The 16,748-nt window shown below is 41.8% G+C and overlaps 1 protein-coding gene across 1 annotated transcript in view; it reads right to left on the reverse strand.

The window, feature by feature from the left end:
• Window positions 1–10,028: 10,028 nt before the first annotated feature.
• Window positions 10,029–16,748, reverse strand: part of LOC144891628 (voltage-gated potassium channel subunit beta-3-like) — a 51,779-nt gene continuing 45,059 nt past the window's right edge. Inside the window, 3 exon segments of the mRNA XM_078775273.1 lie at window positions 10,029–10,118; window positions 10,312–10,400; window positions 10,703–10,823. Coding sequence (XP_078631399.1) covers window positions 10,029–10,118; window positions 10,312–10,400; window positions 10,703–10,823 — 300 coding nt within the window.

A 16,748-nucleotide genomic window follows, 5' to 3' on the forward strand; every position in this document is an offset into this window, starting at 1 on the left:
TATCTCAATTATTATTCAACCTACAAAGTTGGTTTTGGTGTCTAATCCTAGGTTTTAGGGCCCAAGGAATTCAATTGAATCAATAAAATTACCATCAGTTAATTATTTATTGACAAGTCCAAGATGGCATCCCAAGGTGACATCCTGATCCACTAAAATGGCTCTGTCGAATAGTAGTCAACCTAGAGAGATTTTTTCAGTGTGTATACCTAGGTTTAAGGCACCCAGGAAATCATCAAAATTACTTAAATAAGCACAAAGTAATCAGGTAATCCAGTAAGCCAGGTTTACCAGCCCATTAGGTATTTGTTGTCTTATACAGTTAGTCGCTATTCATCGTCATCCTCCGACTCACCAGCTAATGAACCAAGTGTGTGTTTCAGATTGGAGATAAGAGTGTAATGTGTGGGGGGACTGAAAAATCTGACAAACAATTTATTTTCATCTCAAAAGGAATAAGTATATTATTTGGTACATTTATGCATAAACAAAATCCATATTTTTTAGACATTTCCAAAAGAAATGTACACAACTTTTCCCAGCTATAGCCTGGGGGGGGGGGGGGGGGGGCACTCCATGTGTCCAGGGTAGTAGGACTGTGCCAGTGTGCCACCCACAAGGGTGGCTTTTTGGCAATTTGAGTATATTCAAGGGTGTGGAAAATTCCATGTGTTGTATATTCAAATTTTGTCACAGTTAACTCTCAGTTAACTGTCAGTGGCATCTTCAGGAAACAAAAAGAATTTGGAAGTCAGAGTTTTGTACTAATTTTGGGGGGTTAGGTGGTTACTTTCCATATATTGACCATTCTAGAGGCTATTTGCATTTCGTTATGATTTTGTAAAGGCACTAATCATACGTGTATTAATTTCTTCTTTTTTTCTTCAAGGTACAAGATGAGTGCATCCTGCAGTGACCAGATCTGTCCCATTTGTCAAGGCAAATTGGAAGATGGAGGTGATGTAGGCAAGATTCGCCAAAAGGGTGCTGATGGGATCAATGAAGCAAGTGTTCGGAGAGGTGACACCATTGCTGTGACTGCTGGCTGTAAAGTGCATTTGAACTGTCGCAAAATGTACACAAACAGTATTGAAATTGATCTTCATTTAAAGAGGAAACAGAGTGGTGAATCCAGTACCACAAAAAGGAGTACTAGGGTTTCTGAAGGTCCGTTCAATAGCAAAACTGATTGCCTTTTCTGCGGCACTAGTGTTCAGGAAGGAAGTGCAGACTATAGTTATGTGAAAACTGATATCTTTGCAAAGAAAATATTGCTATGCTGTGATAACCGGCAAGATGAGTGGTCTTTCAAGGTCAAAGGTAGAATTGAATACGATCATGGGGATCTACACGCTGCAGACTGCGTGTATCATCAAGATTGTAGCAGCCATTTCAGGTGTGGCCGTCATATACCCCTGCAATTTCAGACAGATCCTGATCCAAAGCGGAGGAAATCTGGAAGGCCAAAATATGAGGACCAAGAACAAGCCATGTCAAAGATGTGTGCATACCTTGCAGCGAATGATGAAGAACAGCTGACTGTTTCTGACCTTAGGTGTAAAATGAAAGAGTATTTGTCTAAGGCCGATTCCCTCCCCTATGGTAATCAATACCTAAAAAGACAGCTGAAGGAACGGTATGGGAACTGCATATATATTGCAGAAGGAGAAGGTTTAGATGACATAGTGACAATGAGAGAGAAAACGTCACACATCCTCAGATCATACTTCAACAGCACAAACCAAGAAGGTGATGAAGAGTCGCAGAAGAGAGCAATACTTGAGACAGCTGCAAGGCTCATAAACAAGTCATAGACAAGTCCAAAGCTGATGGCAGTTTTAAAGTGTATGACATCAACCGTCTAAAAGAAATCCTCGGACATGACATGTGTTCTCAGTTGATATTCATCCATGCCATGACTGGTTGTGACACGACTTCTCGGATTTTTGGTGTTGGCAAAAAGACTGCTTTCCAGAAGCTTGTAAAAGGAGACCCTGTCCTTCGGTCTTGTGCCAACACATTCACCATCCCAAACCAGACCACAGAGGTGATCGATGACCTTGGATGCCGAGTAATGGCTATCCTCTTTGGTGGCAAGTGCAAAGATTCCCTTGCAACAATGCGATATAACACCTTCAGCAAGAAGGTTGTCTCTGCTTCGTCTTTTGTAACACCCGAACGTCTGCCCCCAACTGAATCTGCTACCAAACTTCACTGTCGTATAGCGTACTACCAGATCATGGTGTGGATGGGAAAAGAAGAGGGTATGGATGCCATGAAATGGGGGTGGAGCCTGCAGGATAATCAGTTTGTCCCACTTATGTCAAGAATGAACGCTGCTCCAGACAGTCTCTTGAAGGTCATTCATTGTAACTGCTCCACTGCCTGCAAGACACTCCGCTGCTCTTGTAGACGATATGGACTACCATGTACTACTGCCTGTGGACCGTGCCAACTTGAAGAATGTGACAATCCACATAACAAGTTTCTTCCAGAGGAATCGGAGGATGACAATGAATAGCGACTAACTGTATAAGACAACAAATGCCTAATGGGCTGGTAAACCTGGCTTACTGGATTACCTGATTACTTTGTGCTTATTTAAGTAATTTTGATGATTTCCTGGGTGCCTTAAATCTCGGTATACACACTGAAAAAATCTCTCTAGGTTGACTACTATTCGACAGAGCCATTTTAGTGGATCAGGATGTCACCTTGGGATGTCATCTTGGACTTGTCAATAAATAAATAACTGATGGTAATTTTATTGATTCATTTGGATTCCTTGGGCCCTAAAACCTAGGGTTAGACACCAAAACCACCTTTCTAGGTTGAATAATAGCCGGCGAAGCCGGTGTTGTCAATAAACGCGTACGTATTATGTCGAAAACCAGATTATGCCTTGGCTTGAGAATTCCGAAGCTCAATGAAGGCCGCCATCTTGCGGATGCGGAAGTATGCATAACAAATTGAAAAACGTTCAAAAGGAGTTTCTTTCACCCGTCTTTGTTTGATTCACAATCTTATGCACCTCTAATTTATAATTAAAATACTTTAAGACCAACCTCGGCCCGCACGGGCCTGGTTATCTTCAACGAAAAGCGTCACCAAACACCGGAACCAATGAGATTCGAGCATTTGAAAAAATATTTCTAAAACCAAATCATGCAATGGAGGCTGCCATCGACCGGATGCGGAAGTTTGCATAAAACAATTGCGAAAAAGTTCAATAGGAGTTTGTTTCACCCGTCGTTCTTTGATTCACAATCTAATGCACCTCTAATTTGTAATTAAAATACGTTAAGACCAACCTCGTTATCTTCAACGAAAATCGTCACCAAACACCGGAACCAATGAGATTCGAGCATTTGAAAAATATTTTTCAAAAGCTTATTACGCGTTTCGGACGCTGAAAACAGCGTCAAATATTCTAAAATTGACGAAGAATTATTTTTTAGAAATCTCGCGGCCGTAAGGGATAGTTTTTCACGGCCAGAAATACGGTACAAGCGGTTTACATGAAGAAAGAAAGCTCGGTTTGATTAATGACAGTCACACATTGCCGTTGAAACGGCACAATCGTCTGATCTGTCGGCACTGATCTTACTGCAAGCTAACTTCTTCTGGTTGAGGAAGCCGCTGTGCCCGGAGAGAACCAGCCCTGACAGACTGAAGTTGGAAGACTACACACATACTGTGAAAACGTATGTTAAGCCCAGTTAAAATTTCCTAAAATAGGCCCCAAGCTAGCACATCGTATCGTTACTTCCTTAAGCTTCTTGTGACATTTATTGTATGTAGGTATTGGGGAGGACTGTCTGCTCTTCTCTTTTACCAAGTCTTACCAGGTACGGTACCTACACCGACCTACTATCAACTACCTAACCTACTGATGCCATCGTGATGGGTAAAATAGTGGCAAGAGGCTTTGGCTTCGCCGGCTCATTGCGGCTTTGCAGTCGGGTACTAGTAGCCGGCGCAGCCGGTGTTGTCAATAAACACGTACGTTTTATGTTGAAAACCAGATTATGCTGTATCCCTTAGCTTGAGAATTCCTAAGCGCAATGGAGACCGCCATCTTGCAGATGCGGAAGTATGCATAACAAATTGAAAAACGTTCAATAGGAGTTTCTTTCACCCGTCTTTGTTTGATTCACAATCTTATGCACCTCTAATTTATAATTAAAATACTTTAAGACCAACCTCGGCCCGCACGGGCCTGGTTATCTTCAACGAAAAGCGTCACCAAACACCGGAACCAATGAGATTCGAGCATTTCAAAAAATATTTCTAAAACCAAATCACGCAATGGAGGCCGCCATCGACCGGATGCGGAAGTTTGCATGAAACAATTGCGAAAAAGTTCAATAGGAGTTTGTTTCACCCGTCTTTCTTTGATTCACAATCTAATGCACCTCTAATTTGTAATTAAAATACGTTAAGACCAACCTCGTTATCTTCAACGAAAATCGTCACCAAACATCACCATTGAGATTCGAGCATTTGAAAAATATTTTTTTAAAGCTTATTACGTGTTTCGGAGGGTGAAAACGGCGTCAAATAATCTAAAATTGACGAAGAATTATTTTTTAGAAATCTCGCGGCCGTCGGGGATAGTTTTTCACGGCCGGAAATATCAGAAGTTGAGATGGAATTCACCGAATTAATCAAGAAGTAAATTTTATCAATTTTAATCTCATCCAGAATGCAAATGGTACCTACTACACCTACTACACCTACCTACTACCAACTACCTAACCTACTGATGCCATAGTGATGGGTAAATTGTGGCAAGAGGCTTTGGCTTCGCCGGCTCATTGCGGCTTTGCAGTCGGGTACTAGTAATTGAGATATGGCCATTTAAGCTCCCGGCGGCCATCTTGGACGCCATCTTGAAAATGACCCCTTTCCGGAAGTCAGATGTTACTAGGTTTTTAGTATGTTATTTAGCATGCCCAATGGTACCAGAATCCATTGAAAAACCTTTTGTATCAATTTTTGTGGGGTTAGGTGAGTTTTTTTCGTATATTGACCCTACTATTGTTGTTGTTGTTGTTGTTTGGAGGACTCCATATCGAGATTACAGTATGAAAGACTATCAGTGACTCGATAGAAGACAGTGTATGGACGACAGCTACAACAGAAGTAGAATTCAACTTACTAGAAACAGGAGTTCGAGTATCCAGCTTCACGAACAAACCAAATCTGCTTATGGTACGTTCAGCGACATTATAACATCACTTTTTATTGTGATAGATAGAATGGGAGACCTTTTCTTGAAATAAAGCATGGACTTAATTGTACCTGTTACCAGAGACATTGCAGATGAAGAGGTGGCAGCAACATAGAAACATTGAAAGAGTAAGAACAGTTTGATGACTTTGTGGAAAGCAGAATAGTCAAGAGAACCGAAACACTCTTTGTCCCCTTAAAGAGAAACAAGTTTCCATTGATTAGTTGTCTTCCACCGAGAGTTGCAAAAAAGGAGAAGCAACAGATTGATTAATCCAGGGAAGAATTGTTCTCTCTTCTCTCATCTGTAGGTATCTCTTGCCAGGTACATGGGTGTGATCTCGATGAGTTATTTTGTCATAAGAATCAGTCATACGCACCAGCACTTTCACAATTTGGGACACTTAGATCAGGTGCCAAATAAAGTTTGGTTTCATGTCTGGAAAAGCTGGGTCCGAAGCCAAAAAACTCACCTGATGTTGAGGCCACAATTACAGACGGTGCAGCGATCATAAACATGTTCAAAGCAGGTGTTGCCAAAACATTTTGTGAGTCTGCCCAGACCATGTTCATGAAGGTTTTGGGAACCAGGTTGCAAAATGTCAACAGAAGAAATATTGTGTGGGATGAATACATCAAAGACAGCCTGAAAGCAGCACCAAAGTGTAAATTAAACAAATGTGTCATGCGCTGTGTCGAGGCAACAACAAAGCTTCCGAGAAACTAGGAATAATTATTGTAGCTTTTTCTTCAGACAATAAATAGACCAAACTGCTCCTGTACCTTGCCTAACAGTCCATCACAATAGAGAGCAAGAATAAAGAAGTTGTACATGGCTATGGGAACTTCATACTAAGTAGCTAGCCACACGTGAATGTAATCTGGACTCCTATCCCCATGCACGCATGAAGAGGCAGATAATAGATTGGTAATTCATGCCGCTGATTGCGTCAGGGAAGGACATACTAGAATCTTGATGAGGATGGTGGACACAGATATAGTTGCCCTAGCCATAGCTATGTTCCAACAACAGAGTTTTGGCTAACATTCAGCATGGGAAAGCACTTCAGGTACATAGCTGTGCATGAAATAGAAACGTCTTTCGACCCTGAGAAATCCAAAGCACGACCATTATTCTACGCCTTGATAAGATGTGACCAAACATCTTTCTTTGTTGGCAGAGGGACGAATAGTGCAAGGGAGACATGGAAGATGTATGACAAAGTCACAACAGCATTTGTGGCACTTCGTGAGGAACTGGAGGCACAAGTCTTGGCTGATAAATCCCATGTGTTTGAACGCTTTGTTGTTCTCATGTATGATCATGCAAGTACCTGTATCAAAAAGGCACATGAAGAACGGTTCACCAAGAAAGCCAGATCCATGGAGGCATTACCTCCAATGTCAGCAGTTCTTATCCAACACACAAAGAGAGTGGCATACCAGGCTGGATACGTTTGGGGACATAACAGCAACTCTAAAACCTCGAGGTCCCAGTGATTTGGGATTGAAAGGGTCACCAACAAGAACATGGGGTCCCTCTCTGGACAAGTATTTCTGAGGCATAAAAGTCCGATCGACAGCTGATCAGATGTTCGTGTACTCCAGACAGAGGCTGCAGAAGACACTGGAAATATGTGAAAAGTAATTTACGGTATACTGCATACTGCATTATACAAGTGCGGTGCTGACTGTGAAAGAGTGTCATGGAATAGTTGGACTTTTCTACTTCGACTTATGGAGGTCCTTCATAAGCTACTTCAAAAATTATTAAATAACATGTAGTAACCATGAAGACACACTTGAGTACTGTAAAGAGATAAAGGAATAATAACTATAAATTATTTGCAAACAGAATATCCACGTGTTTGTTTAATAATAGACAAATACCAGTGAGGTATGAAAAAAGATACTGGTATTCAAACAAAAATATGCAAATAAGGCATCAAATTTCTGCTAAACAGGTATTATAAATTTTAAAACCTCAGTATTTTAGTTTTGTTTATGTAATTCATCATACATTGTGGACACAAGTCAGAAATATAAAAATGACAACAAAACAACTCATATCTGTTAAAATTATCATTTTCACTATGTAGCGGCCATCTTGAAAATGGCGGCCATCTTTGATTTTTTTCAAGTAGCCCCAGATCCAAAATTAATTCTCAGATTTTGCTCTATCACATGCCAAGTTATATGCATTTAACACAAAAAGCGCTATTCGGTTGATTTTATGCACCATTCCGCCAGACTATAAATTTCTCACAATCTCTGAAATTTTCGAAACAAAAAAAAGAAAAAGAAAATGCGATTTGCACAGCTTAGTCATGCTCTGCATTGATCTGAACTATCCATACAAAGATTCAAATACCCAATAAACCTTGTTCGGATCAATGGACTTTCACGCACGTCGAATCTCATGGTTTACCCCATGAGACTCAGGTGAACTTTTTTCATTTTTCGAGGACTCGTGGGCTGGAAGCACATTCTCATGGGTCTCACGCAATTGTAACCCCAAGTGATGCTAGCAGACAAATTCAGCCATCATTTAGCTTCTGACCATTCACAAATAGAGAGGTTGAGTGAGGCTTTATCGACCAGAAATCATTCGCGTTCGCAATTACTTCGACGCAAGAGCTCCGATGAGAGGCTTTCATCTCAGAAAGAACCATGAAATGGAAAAATGCATGAGCCTCCAGTGAAGCCTCAGAAATTTTATTTGTGCAAGTTTCTGTCACAGTGGACAAATCAGTTTGTTTCAACGTTCTAAAGCGGGTTTTTCACATTTTAAGTTTTTTCACATCTGAAGGTTTTAAAACGAATTTAAATGAATTGGAATGATTTTTTTTCTTCTGGAGACCACTTGTTTTAACAAGTATCCACAAAATAACTTGATATCATAAGTTCTGCATTATTTACAAAGATTTTTTGTAATTCTCTAAGGCTCCTTGATGAGCTTGTACCTCTACCTTTTGTAGTACAGGTGTAACAAAGACGCGTCACAATGTATTTGTTCACCTTGAATCCAAGCATGCCACGCTTCTCCGCATTGGCCCTCATCCGTGCCTTTTAGGGGTCTTTCAAAAGTTCGTCAAGATAGGAAGCAAACCGTGAAAGATTATTGAGGTTGTTGCTTGCTTGAAAGTTGATAAATTGATTTAGTCCATAAAACCCAGAGATACCAAGAGGGAGAATTGCTTTGCAATACATGTCCCCAACCAATGTGATATTTTAGTTCATTGACAGTCAATATTTGCAAAAAAAAGTATTCCATAAACATTTGGTTTATTGCCAACAACCCAGTGTTAATTTTAGTAATACGCAAACTAATTCATCAAAAAAACAATATTATGAAAACGATATTATTAAGAAACGTAGACTAATAGGTTGTGGCTTGCTAGCAGTTATCAGAAGTGGTTTCTGAAATTATACATCGCTGAATTCTTATTGAGTCATGAATGTCCGCTGAATTTTAGTCACTGCAGTAAAGGCCGAGCCAAACCTAACGCTCGACGTAACACCGTAATAATGTCCCAGACATAACACCGTCTTACTAAATCCGTCATACAGAAGGCGAGCTGGTGTCTGGCATTCAGCCCGTCTCCTATGGATATCAGGTAGAGTCACATCTATGGGTTATGTTGTTCAACTGCCATCAACAAAGCAATGGGACGGGTTGAGTGCTGGATGCCGGGATGACGTGCATGTCCGTAGAGGCCTAACCGGGAGCTAAACGTAACACGTGCATGGAAAAGGCCATGGCAGACGGACAGACTGACAAATCTGGCTACTTCACTATATAGATGAAACATATCCGTGTGAAGTACAAAGATAAATAAATGCACAGTATGGTGGGGATACACTATGATTGGCTGAGCCGAGGTGTTATATTTAGGCAAATCAGAATTGAAATCCCCATTACACCGACCGACTTACTTATTGATACATTTTTTGGGCATTTGCCTTATTGAAATCATCTTATTGAGTATTTGTCCTAATGAAAGAACTGCACAAGCTATATAATCCATGGGCATTTCTTTATTAAGGTCAGTAAGGCTTTAAAAAGTAGGATTATTGATTCCAATTAAATACGTCACGAAAGTCTTCCACAGAGCATTTTAATGCTTTGAAACACCTCGTTTTCACCTCAAGACCGAAGCTCACTCGTAAAAACAAATTCGCTGGCTTTGGTGGTGTGTAACAAATGTATGATCAACTTTGCAAGTGATTTTAATTCTGCAACTCCATTCTAGCCAATCAGTGACAAGTATACCACTGAGCCAAACACCTCTGGGCTTATTGGCTCCCGCTTGACCGCTTCAGAAGTAGTAGCTCAGCATGACATGCAAATCATGCTAACGTCACATATATTCCTCGATGACCAATTACAACGTATTGTCGGAATGGTTCGCCAGCGAATGAGGAAAAGTAATTATTCCATTATCGCTTTGAAAGGAAGTTCATACTCTTTTTGTTGTTATTTTTTTCCTTGTGTATAACTGGAGCCAGGTAATGCCAGGAAACTGTAGAAAAAGTACTACAGATAAAAGGTACCTCCATGGTAAGTTTTCCTGGAAAATATGTTCATTTGTAAATATTCCGGGACCACTGTAGGTCACCCTTGACCTTGACTTGATGTTCATTCTTGTACACTTCCATTTTTTTAGCTATTGCTAAATTTCCTTGCCTTTCCCATTGGCTGAACATAATACATTTGGCCAACTTGGGTACCCAAGCCTGAGAGAAAGGGTGATGTGGAGCCAATGTTTCAGGAGACAAAGTCGAGAAAAACTTTCCTAAGGACGGCATTCCTTCCGTCCGGCTGGCTTGTTTCCAAGAATGTTGTCCATCTCCGCCACCAGCGCAGCTGTCAACTTAGGAAGCACCTGTGTAGGTCAATCAACAATTTTCAAGTTAACTTCCTGGAAGAAATTTAAATAATTGTGCATTTCGATATATTGGGGAAAATGTTGAGAGAATTGAACAGGAAATTGAAATTTACATCTTTAAATTTACAAATTGAACAAGCAGAATGAAAACAATACGTCTCAGGACCATAATATTTGGTTGATACGCTACCTGTATAGCTCCGAGGTTCTCGATGAGTTGCTCCACCTTGGTAGCCCTCAGGAGCACCGAACTCACACCTTCATTGTGAAGGCACCATGCTAATAGAACCAGACATTGAGCAGGCACCATGCTAATAGAACCAGACATTGAGCAGGCACCATGCTAATAGAACCAGACATTGAGCAGGCACCATGCCAATAGAACCAGACATTGAGCAGGCACCATGCCAATAGAACCAGACATTGAGCAGGCACCATGCAAATAGAACCAGACATTGAGCATCAGTTGAGACTTTTGACTTCGTGTAATTGTCGCACAATGTAATGATGGCTCTGCATGACATCCATAAAATGAGAACATCGCTTTACTATGGTAAAAAGTTGAGTCTCTGACATCATGCCCAAGGCCCATCATCACATTGTGCACTCCAGCCTTTCAGTGATGCTTTGTGGTTCCTTGAGACGTCCCTGCTGCCTCTTTCCCTCCTCAATGAGCACCTTTTCCTTGAGCCACTGATATCCCTGCATCGAGTGAAGAGTTTAAACGAACAGGTATGACGTATTCATGTCGAAAACCCAAATTCCCTTCAGCATCCTTTTTGTAAGTAATGGGAGAAGGTATAACCATTTCCTCTTATTTGCTGTACCAGATCAATAATACTTTTAATTGTACTGGATAGTTCATCACCACCATGCACATCAAGAGCGAGGCTCATGGAAGAGTAAGGATGAACTGACAGTTGGGTAGTGGGGGAACAATTGGGCACAAAAAGGAAGGGAATAAACACCCAGAAAAGGAAGAGAGACACAAGATGGGAGGAAACACTGACACGAACAAGTAAGAGGGGACAAATTTGAAAACACACTCTTTCATAGCAATGCTTCAGATAAAGTTTATCATGGTTGTGATTTCAACACCTAAAGGTGGTTATATGGTTGTGATTTCAAACTTTGCTAACAGTTTTCTGCATTCCCACAGTGATTCTCTTTAAAAATACGATATGTGTGAACCATTAAGTAGGTAAAGTGGTGGCTTTGTTGTGAGGACTCTGGGCTGATATCCCAGTGATTGTGGCTTGAACTCTGATTTAAGCAACATATAAAAAATACTTTATACGCCTCATACCCATGTTCATGCAAGCCTGTAGTACATGGGCTTATGTTGGGAAACCAAAGTTTGTGGACCGTTTTGCTAGATTCTTTGCAACAAGGCTTAAATCACTCTAAATAGCATATAAAATAAAAAAATTGCTGTTGCCAAATTTTCACGACATCTTCATGGTGGCCATCTTTGATTTCAAGATGGCCACCATTTCGGACCTATTTTGCCTTATATCTCACTTATTAATCAAGGTATCAGCACAAGAATAGTGTCCTTACCCACATTTTCGGGGTCAAGGAAGACAATGGTGATAATCAAATTTCAGCTGGATGGCCAACATCTTTATAATTTCAAGATGGCCGCCATTTTTAATCAAAGTATGAGCAAACATAGCCTAGTGTCTTAGTCTGAGACAATTGATGAAGACTAGTTGTGGTGGCTAGCATCCATCATAGACTTAAGCCTTTTCTGAAAGCAATGCTACAGTTTGTTAATCAGTTTGTTTCATCAAACAACTCCTATCAAAAATCCAAACGACGGGCTCTCTACTGATCAAACACAATGTCATTCCCAATAGGCTGGGCATCAGTGTTGCAGCATTTCTCCAAATCAGCATCACAGTTACACAATTCGGTACAGACTACATTCCTAGCTTTGCATGAACACCTGCGTGAACACAATTTGCTAGGACTCTTTGCAGCTCGTCCACAGCCACAGCGAACAAGTTGGAGAATTGAGGCTGGAGCAATTGCAACCTGCGCCAGGACTGGTCTCAATTCGCCTCCAACAGTTTCCCATCCCAAGGTGTTTGGGTCGATCACAGTTCGATTTAGAGTTAGATCTTGTGCCCACGTGTGTGCTTGCAAATGAGCACGCTGGACATGCTCTTTCCAGGCACCAGCAGTTGGTGTTAGTTTCTCGACTCCCTGATCAGCCTTCAGCTGGCGGAATAGGTGCCATCGTAGTTCAGCAGCACTTCTTATTGTGACACCTTTCGGACATAAGAGGCGACAGAAATACTCTTCACATCCTTCTTGGACAGCATCAGATGGTTTATCACCCTCTCCAAGCTGAGCAATTGCTGACACTACTGTTTGACTACTTTCAGTGAATGCCTTGAAGCAAGTTGTTTTACTCTTGCCCTGAATGTGGCCAGTGGTGTCACAGCCAGTGAGAGCATGCCAATTAACAAGTGCTTTTGCCCTCTGAGCACCAAGCTGTTCATAGATTGGCCTTAGTAAGATTTTCCGACGGTTTTTTCCAGTGCCCATGATAACTGCAGCATCACTTCCTAGGTCATCACTTCGACGTAGAGCAAGTAACAACACATCTGTGTCTGGGGAATAGATACTCACAATGAATCCTGTTTTCACAAGTTGCACTGCATGCAAAATCATGAGTGTGTCAGCTTCCTCCTGGCTACTGACCTCTTTAGCAATTTCACATTCAAAATTGCTCTGGACACTTCTCCTTGTCACTGTTACAATCTGCATGGAGGATCTACTGTTGATCAATCTATTTGCCAGGAAGAGTGTCAGTGAATCCTTTGTGACATTACTAGCAAGGAATGACTTGGTGTCCTTGATTTTGGTTTGCTCATCAACAATATAGTTTTTCACTGCCTTGGTCTTGCCTCTACGACGTTCCCTTGTTCCTTCCTTCAATGATGCATCAATTGTGTAATTGTCAAACCCAACCCGAAGCTGATCATAAGCACGTCCTCTGCATTCGGCTAGCTGTACATACGCTGTGCCTAGCTCCTTGCAGTTCTGAAATTTCTTGACACTCATTAATTCTTGCAATAGCGCCATTCCATCAACAATTAAGCATGTCCTGGGTCTTTCTTGCACATTCTCAGGGTGTTCTGCAAGTTCTTCAGCATGGTCACTTGAGTTTGTGTCATCACTGGATTTCACAAGACCCTCCAGGAGTGATATGATCTTGCTCTTGTCGGTGGTGGGGTGGACCATTCCATTTGGCTGGAGAAGAGTTCTATTGGTATTGGACAGTTCATGTGCCCCTACCACTTCCTCTAGATCCACTGCTTCCCTCGATGACCTTGCAATGACTAGTAGTCGAGCAAACAGGGATGTCGTCACTTTCAGTGCCACTACCTCACTACCAGTTTTCACCAACAGGTCTTTGCCGACCGAATTCCAAGATGGCAATGTCAATTTGGTCATTGTCGACCACAGGTTTTGGTTTCCCTTTATTCTCTTTTCTACAAATGCACTGTAAGCCTCCTGTCCGAATTTCTCTGCATTAAGAATTCCTTCCTCCACAGCTTTAGGAATCACCTCAATTGCAGCATCTATTGCTGTCCTTCTTGCCTTTTTGCCATGAATGACAGAAGGTTTTTGGCCTTGACCATCGGTAATATCACAACAAATGTTCTCACGGATCTTCTTTAACAGCCTGCCCCTGGTGATGCTGTGATTCTGAATACCATAGTCCCTCATCATGTTACTGTAGACCTCATCAGCCTCAGGTGTTGAGACAAACTGTCCATCATCGATGCAATCCTGTAATTCAGCGAAGAACTCAATTTCAGCTGATACAAATCTCTCTCACTGTCCTAAGTCCCAATCACCACTTTGGTCACCTGCACAATTTTTGCGCTGTGGCATTTGCACGTAGCGACTCCAGTTGGAGGTCAAACAGCTCTTAAGGTAGTAGTAAGGGAAACATATGAAAATCTGTTAACTAAATTGTTACCAAAAAATTTCTTCACCATTATGTTTGTAAAGGTGTGTAATAACATGTGTTAAAATGTTGAAGTTCAACTCCCGTGGGAAACCCAGAAAAAAAGCTGTTGAATTCGGGTACCGAAAAATTATTTTCGAGAATTTTTATTTTTTTTAATCGGCCCTTAAGTAACTTATGAGGGGTCAAATAAGGGTTTTTCATGATTCTGAGTTGATTGTTAACATTTATATTTCACCACAGACACTCCTTTGTGGAAAAATAATTTCTAAATATATCTCATTTTCTACTTTGCAGGACATGGAGTCTAGCAATATGGATGAAGACGTTACTCCACCTGTGCTCAATTGCTTCATCTGTGCACGCTCGGATACACCAGCTGAAAGGCTCATACAGGCAACTCCAAAGGGATACTCAACTTTATTGAAACGAGCAGAAACTGTCGAAAATGTTACTGTTGTGGAACGTATGAAGGAGGCTCAAAAGGAAGGAAAACTGAGGTACCACCAGAAGTGTAAAAATGATCTGTACAACAACTTTGTTGCAACCACCAAGAAGTCAGCTCAAGCATCAAAGGCAGAGAAAGAGTCATCAAAGTTGAAGAGAAGACGCACTACTTGTGAGTTCAGTTCATCAACTGGTTGCAGTTCTAGAAGATCACAGTCAGTTGACCTCCTGTATAAGGATGTATGCATTCTTTGCAACCAACCAGCCCAGCTCTACAAAAATAATCCAGCACAAGCTAGAAAGAAATACAGAGTGCCAGATAATTTGACTGCAGATACACTGAAGGCAAGCTTGCTGAAGACAGCACGGAGTCACGTGGATGACTGGGGCACTGAAGTCACTGGACGCCTGGAAGGGATCAACGACTTGGTAGCAGAAGAAACACTGTACCATTTGCGATGCAAACTTATGTTTGCGAGAGGTGACCGTTTGTCCAAGACTGATGAGGAAGGAAAAAGGAAGAGAGGACAGAGGAGTATTGATGAGGAGCGAGAGGCAGTTTTTATTGAATTCTGCGAATGGTTAGACTCAGAATTAGAGCATGGGGTAATGAACATGGACCAAGTCCATGAAAGGCTGCAGGAGTTTGATCAGTCACCAGAGAAGAGCCTTTCTTATTCAAAGCATTGGCTAAAGATAAAACTTCTAGAGAAATACGAAGACACCTTGTATTTCACACACAGGAAAGAAGGGCAGATGTACTCTGTCTCAAAGATGGCACCGACAATATTCTGCGAGCGCATCATGCTAATCTTGACCATGGAGATGAGAAGACTCAGATCATAAAGACGGCACTCAAGTTCATATCCAATGATATTGCCTTGATTGATTTAGGTCCAAAGTCATACCCCACCACACACAGTATGACTGACATCGATAGTCAGCTGACACTTGTTCCTGCAAGCCTTCAGATGTTCTTGAGACCGATTGTCAAGACAGATGAAAGAGTTGCCGTTTGGGGGCAGAATTTTATTAAGGCCTGTCGACCTCGGTCTAGAGTATTGCCACACCAAATGGGGCTTGCCATACAACTTGATCATAGATTTGGGTCAAAATGGATGCTCAACAAGTTCCACCGGCTGGGATACACTGAGTCTTACACGGAGACACAAAACTACAAATACTGCTTCCTTAATAGTAGGAGTGGAGATGATGTTCCAGATACTTCTGGCACTCTTGACACCATTGTGGAGGAAACCGATGAACAGATCAATGATGAGGTTGCGGTTGATGCTGCGCTTGAGGATCAATCAGTGATGACAGCCAAAGTGCCAGCCAGTGAAAGTGAATTGTCAAGTAATGATCAGGTGGTCTTTATGGAGGTTGGGGAAACAAACAATGCAGTCACTCAGTTTGTTGGAGACAATATAGATTTAAACATTGTCTCTATTCACGGAAACACTCCCTTTCACTCAATGGGTTGGATCGAAGTCACCTCTCCGGCACCACCCTTGCCAGATCCACAGACAACAGCAGCTTTCCCCCAGGTGAAGTTGAAGGCACTCGACAAAGCTAAGATCCTGAGAGGAACCTGAGAGGAACTTTCTCCCCCATTTCCCCAGATAGTTTTCACTCATTAACCTTCAATGTTTACACTTTCCCCTCAAGTTATGTATTCCGTCATATTTTATAACACCTTTTTCTTCTTCTTCTTTAAAAGGCTGCTTTCGACTTGCTCACCAATTCAATTCATCCCAAAAAAAATATCCATCTCTTATAGTGCCTTTTTTCTACATTCCCTAAACTCTCCTGCACTCCATCCTCCATCCAGCGTCCTTAAACATATTTTTAACTCGAAGGTCACAAGAAACTCATTTTGCAATAAATGTTCGTTTCCCATAAATCGTACACTTTCAAAAATCCAATCTCACCCCTCCCCTCCAAATCTTCCCCATAACCCCTCCCCTCCAAATCTTCCCCATCACCCCTCCCCTCCAAATCTTCCCCATCACCCATCCCTTTCAAATCTCCCCCCTTGCCCCCTCCCTCCTAAACTACCCCCTCACCCCTCCCCGCCAAGACGCCCCCTCGCCCCTCCCCTCCTAGACTCCTGCCTCACCCCTCCCCTCCAAATCTCCCCCATATCCCATCCCTTTCAAATCCCTCCCCTTGTCCCTTCCCTCCCAAACTCCCCC

This window comes from Myxine glutinosa, chromosome 4, assembly GCF_964187855.1.
Source record: "Myxine glutinosa chromosome 4, kmMyxGlut1.1, whole genome shotgun sequence".
Classification (NCBI taxonomy): domain Eukaryota; kingdom Metazoa; phylum Chordata; class Myxini; order Myxiniformes; family Myxinidae; genus Myxine; species Myxine glutinosa.